General features: G+C 46.1%; 1 protein-coding gene across 1 annotated transcript in view; it reads right to left on the minus strand.

Annotated features, from left to right (window-relative positions):
- The window catches only part of MDGA2 (MAM domain containing glycosylphosphatidylinositol anchor 2), a 306,141-nt gene that overhangs the window by 167,806 nt on the left and 132,073 nt on the right, over positions 1-6,262 (minus strand). Inside the window, exon 5 of the mRNA XM_017825436.1 lies at positions 906-1,102. Coding sequence (XP_017680925.1) covers positions 906-1,102 — 197 coding nt within the window. The remainder of the gene's footprint in view (positions 1-905; positions 1,103-6,262) is intronic.

Below are 6,262 nucleotides of genomic sequence, written 5' to 3' on the forward strand. Positions count from 1 at the left end.
AAAAAAAAAAAAAAAAAAAAAAAAAAAATAAAAAACCCACCATGGGGAGTTGCCAAAGAGTTTGGAATCCTGGAATGGTTGAGGGTGGAAAAGACCTTTCAGATCATCAACTAAACCCCTCTAAAACATGTTCCCAAGTGCAACATCCACGGGTTTTTGGAGCATTTCCAGGGATAGGGGCTCCACTACTTTCCTGGACAGCCTGTTCCAATGTTTTCCAACTCTTCCCAAGAAAAATTTTCATAGAAACCTCCCCTGGCCTTCACCAAGAGCTTTTTAGGCAGCAACTTGTGTGTGGAATGCCCGTGTCGGATTGGGAAGGATGGGGAAAGAGGGGTCAACTCAGAGCTCTGGGCTTGCAGCAGCCAGGAAAAATCACTTTAAAAGGCCTCCCCAGAAAGGGAAATCCTCCCGAAACTTCCTAGTTTACAATTTTACAAACAATTAAAACAAATAAACCAATAAAAAATCCCCACATCCCACCCCACACATCAGGCAGGGATCTGCACTAATTCTCATTTTTGCCACCTCCCCTTTCAGGTGTGGAATTCTGGAACAAAAAAATTCTATTTAAAGATAAGAAAAACAGAAAAAAAGAATAAAAAACCCCACCATGGGGAGTTGCCAAAGAGTTTAAAGCAGCCAGGAAAAATCACTTTAAAAGGCCTCCCCAGATAGAGATATCCTTCCAAAACTTCTTATTTTACGATTTTACCGAAAAAAATATGTTTTATGAAATAATAAACCCATCATTTCTATCAGGAAGTCTTTTAACAACAACCGGCCGCGTTCGCTCGGGACGTCATTACTTCGAGGGCATCCCCCACGTTCCCATCCCCACAAATCAGGCATGGATCCCTTTCCAGATCCTAAAAAAGGCCAAAATTGCCTCCTGGGATTCCTACCTGGGTAAAGAAGGGCTCGTAGATCTCCACTCCCTTGTCAGAGCCCTGCAGCAGCACCTCCTGCCCGCGGCGCCAGCTGTACCGCACCGGCGGGTTGGAGTTGGCCACGCACCTGAGGAACACGGTTTTCTCATAGTAAAACTGCTCCTTGGCCTCCCCAATGCTCTGGTGGACTGTCACTATGGGATCATCCAAATCTGGGAAGATACAGGAAGACAAAGCAAGAGAAAGTCAGGCTTTAGTTGAGTCTACGACAGGAAGATTGTGCGTCGCGTTATATACAAGTCAGCAGCAAAACAGAGGAAAAACAGCTCCATAAGCCACAAATTGTAGGGATTTTTCAGCAAAACTCAGTTTTGGAGCTTGTTTTCATGTGGAGTTTTAAATTTCATTTCTCAGGAAGAAAAGCAAGAGAAAGTCAGACTTTAGTTGAGTCTACGACAGGAAGATTGTGCGTCGCGTTATATACAAGTCAACAGCAAAATAGGAAAAACAGCTCCAGGAGCCACAAATGGTAGGGATTTTGCAGTAAAATTCAGTTTTGGAGCTTGTTTTCACGTGGAGTTTAAATTTTATCTGATATTCTTTCAGGAAGACAAAGCAAGGTAAAGTCAGGCTTTAGTTGAGTCTATGACATGAAGCGTGTGCGTCACATCATACAGAAGTCAACAGCAAAACAGAGGAAAAACAGCTCCAGGAGCCACAAATTGTAGGGATTTTGCAGCAAAACTCAGTTTTGGAGCTTGATTTCATGTGGAGTTTAAATTTAATTTCATTTTCTCTCAGGAAGACAAAGCAAGATAAAGTCAGGCTTTACTTGAGTCTACGACAGGAAGATCGTGCACCACGTCATATACAAGTCAAGAGCAAACAGAGGCAACACAGCTCCATAAGCCACAAATTGTAGGGATTTTGCAGTAAAATTCAGTTTTGGAGCGTGTTTTCATGTGGAGTTTTAAATTTCATTTCTCAGGAAGATAAAGCAAGATAAAGTCAGGCTTTAGTTGAGTCTATGACATGAAGATCGTGTATCGCATTATGTACAAGTCAAGAGCAAACAGAGGCAACGCAGCTGCAGGAGCCACAAATTGTAGGGATTTTGCAGCAAAATTCAGTTTTGGAGCTTGTTTTCATGTGGAGTTTAAATTTAATTTCATTTTCTTTCAGGAAGACAAAGCAAGATAAAGTCAGGCTTTAGTTGAGTCTATGACAAGAAGCACACGCATTGCATTATATAGAAGTCAAGATCAGAGGCAACACAGATTTTAGGGATTTTGCAGCAAAAATCAGTTTTAGAGCTTGTTTTCAAGTGGAATTTAAATTTAATCTGATTTTCTTTCAGGAAGACAAAGTAAAATAAAGTCAGGCTTTAGTTGAGTCTCCGACAAGACGCACGCGTACAAAAGTCGAGAGCAAAACAGAGGCAACAGAACCACAAATTTTAGGGATTTTGCAGCAAAATTCAGTTTGGGAGCTTGTTTTAATTTGGAGTCCTAAACTCCTAAATTCATTAGAATTTTAAACTTCATTTTAAACCCCCTTTAAAACTCCCTTGGAGCGGAGCTGCATTTCCAACTCATGCTTTTTCGACACAATAACATCTCTGATATCACTCAGGATAATGCCAATCATATTTTTATTGTGCTCCCATTACTCCTTTGCTTTCAGCTGGTTTTTTCAGCTTTACTACTTGTTTCTTTTATGCCTTTCAGACGAAATTATGAAGCTTTTTGGAAATAAATAGACAGCCTGATTTGCATCCTAATGGCAGGAGCCACCAGCGCACCGATCATGGGCACGCAGCTGTTTTTCCCTTTAGAGCCACAATTTAATCCAGCAATTTGATGCACATTCCCCTTCTTTTAGTTACAGGCATTTAACTTCCAGCAAGGTAAATTCATCACAGGCTTTAGAACACACTCCTCTTGATTAAAAGACAGATATCATATAATTATTCCCGCTGCAGCAGCTCCGAGGAAACGAGAGCCCCGGCGCGGAATTCAAGGATGGAGAGAGGGAAGGAACAAGGATTCCTTGGAATGTGAGTGCTCCAAGGTAATTAATTTGGGCTTTACTCCACCAGGAGTGAGTAGACTCCTGTTAACTGGGGGTTGTGATGAGCTTTGTCAGAAGGAACAGTTTATATTAAAGATGGAAAATTAAACCCAACCAGGGAAGCGACAGATATTTTTCCTAAATATTGGTTGAAAACACCCAACCTCCGAATGACCACCTGATTCCTTCCCAATATCCCATCTCTCCCTGCTCTCTAGCACTGGGAAGCCATTCCCTGTGTCCTGTCCCTCCATGCCTTGTCCCCAGTCCCTCTCCAGCTCTCCTGGAGCCCCTTTAGGCCCTGCAAGGGGCTCTCAGCTCTCCCTGGAGCCTTCTCTTCTCCAGGGGAACCCCCCCAATTCTCCCAGCTGTTCCCACATCCAGTCTGGGCATTTTCCCGTTCCCTCCTGGATGATGTGCCCACACAGACTGGGAAGCTCTTCCAGCCCAAACTGCTCATGAGCCTCAGATCAGTTTGTGGGACACCATTCCCTGCTCTCCAGCTTCCCAAACACTTCCTCTGCTGCCACCTTGGACCTCCTCAGGCCACAAATCCCTGTGATCCAACTGGCCAGCCAAAGAATTCGATGGGATATTGGGAAGGAATTCCTGGCTGGGAGGGTGGGGAGGCCCTGGAATAGAATTCCCAGAGAAGCTGGGACTCCAGCCCTTGGAGCACCTTTGTGCCCCCTCTGGAATCCTTCCAACAGCTCCTTCATTTATGGGGGCCCCAGAGGTGGATGCAGCATTCCAGGTGGGATCTCCAAGCACCACATTCCCACATTCCCACTCAGCCTTGACTGAAATCACCTCAGAACCTTTTTTCCCCCTAAAATTTCAACACTGTTTTGAGTAGGACTGATTTAATCACTCACCCACAAATTTAACCCTGGCTTTGCAAAGTCTGGTGTGACTCACAAATGAGAGGACAATTCCCCCCTTTTTTTGAGGCCACAATCCAGGGGAATGCAGAACAAGGTGCTCCAGTCTTCATGTGACAAAGGGAACCCACACACCCCAGTCCCTCTTCAAAGGTGGGAAATCATGGAATCCCAGAATTGTTTGGAAAGGCCCTCCAAGGTCACCCAGCCCAACCATCAACCCACCACCACCAAACCCTGTCCCCAAGTGCCACATCCACAGGTTTTTTGAACACTCCCAGTGACTCCACCACTGCCTGTTCCAACACTTAACAACCCTTTCCACGGAGAAATTTCCCTGATATCCAACCTAAACCTCTCCTGGTGGAACTTGAGGCCCTTTCCTCTCATCCCTGAAAACAAGGACAGTGGTTTTTGGGGGGAGCATCACGTGCATTTTGCTCCAACCCTGCTGGAACCACCCCCAGGGTGTTGTGTGAGGTGTCCATGAGTGCAGCAGCTCTCAGAAAATCTGGGATTTTGTCCCTTCCCAAGAACTGTGAGCCCCATGGGATGAAGGGAAAACCGCTGTTAACAAACTGAACAGCTTGGAATTCATCAAACCCCCCTGGCAAAAAGCAGTTTGCACCTAAAAAATTACTCTTCAGCTGCTCCACTCGGATTTGCATAACAAGAGCGAAGCCTCTTGATTAATTAGAAGCAAAACATGTTCCAGAATTTGCAATAATTGAAGCAATGATACCTCGTAATGGGGGCACAGATTTTAAGTAAATGTTACCCTCGTCCTACCCGACGAAACATTTAATTTAATGTCACGGGAGCAAACTGTGGAACCGGCGCTCCAAATGAGGTTGGCATTTCCTAATGAGATCTCAGTGTTGGTTTAAAGGTTATTTGAAATCCCAGCAGCATTTGGAAAGGGGGGGGTTATGCCTTCTACTCCTGCAGGAGGAAATAAAAAGGAGCGGGTGAACCGGCGGCGATTTTTAGGGCAAAACATTTTTACCCGGGATTTGGATGGGAAGAGAAGGTTTCCCACAGGAAGGATTTCCAGGTAGGCATCACCAAGTCCAGGGATCAGGAGCAAAGAATGATGAGGAAAAAGTGGGAAAAATGGCATGTAAGGCCCTTTTTTTTTTTTTTTGTATCTATTTTGGGGTCTACTTTGGGAAACCTTCCACCAGCCCAGGTTGCTCCAACCTGGCCTTGGACGCTTCCAGGGATCCAGGGGCAGCCACAGCTTCTCTGGGAATTCTATTCCAGCCCCTCCCCACCCTCCCAGCCAGGAATTCCTTCCAAATATCCCATCTAAACCTCCCCTTTTCCAGCTCAAAGCCATTCCCTGTGTCCTGTCCCTCCATCCCTTGTCCCCAGTCCCTCTCCAGCTCTCCTGGAGCCCCTTTAGGCCCTGCAAGGGGCTCTCAGCTCTCCCTGGAGCCTTCTCTTCTCCAGGTGAACCCCCCCCAGCTCTCCCAGCCTTTCTCTCATCCAGTCTGGGCATTTTTCCTTTCCCTCCTCGCTCCAAGGCCTGTCCAACCCGACCTTGGAAAATTCCAGGCATGAGGAGTTCACAACCTCTCTGGACAAGCTGTGCAAGGGCCTCACTACCCTTGGAGCAAAGAATTCCTTCCCAATCTCCCATCTCTCCCTGCCCTCTGGCAGTGGGAAGCCATTCCCTGTGTCCTGTCCCTCCATCCCTTCTCCCAAGTCCTTTTCCAGCTGATCCAGCACTGGCAGGGAGAAGCAGGCACTGGGCTCTGCCAGGGGATGGATTTGGATAAGAGCAGAAGGAAAACCTCAAAGCATTCCAGGCTGGGAATCCAACTGCAGCAGAGTCCTCTGCCAAAAGCATTTCATAATGGTCAATTCATGGAAAATTCGCACTGCAGAACCAAGTGGAATATTTTTCCATCCTAAGTGCTGGAAAAATCCCGGCAGCTGCAGCACAAAGCAAAAAGGAGCAGCGCTGACCAATAGGAGGCAAAATGATGCTCCCAGTTCTTTTGGAGATCTCACTGATCCAGGTTGGGCAGGGCCAGGCAAAGGTTTCACTGGGCTCTTGCACGAGGCTGAGCTTTGTGAGAGTTGAAAGGGATAAAAAGCATTAAAAGTATTAAAAAAAATGTTAAAAACATTAAAAAGATGTTTTCTGGATCGTCTGAAACTCCCAAATTCCCTGCTTTTAAAGCCACCTGATCCCTGGTGGAAGCTCTGCAGAGCTCTGGTTTCCATGGCTGGGTGAATTGTTGCTAATTGATATTCAAGTTGATAAAGAGACTTTAAAAAAAAACCTGTTTAAAGCTCTGTGGTCCAACAGCAGAAGGACATGGAGGTGGTGGAGCAAGTCCAGAGGAAGCCATGGAGCTGCTCCAAGGGCTGGAGCCCCTCTGCTATGGAGCCAGGCTGGGAGAGCTGGGGGGG

This window comes from Lepidothrix coronata, unplaced genomic scaffold (assembly GCF_001604755.1).
Source record: "Lepidothrix coronata isolate B3197 unplaced genomic scaffold, Lepidothrix_coronata-1.0 Scaffold119, whole genome shotgun sequence".
Classification (NCBI taxonomy): Eukaryota; Metazoa; Chordata; class Aves; order Passeriformes; family Pipridae; genus Lepidothrix; species Lepidothrix coronata.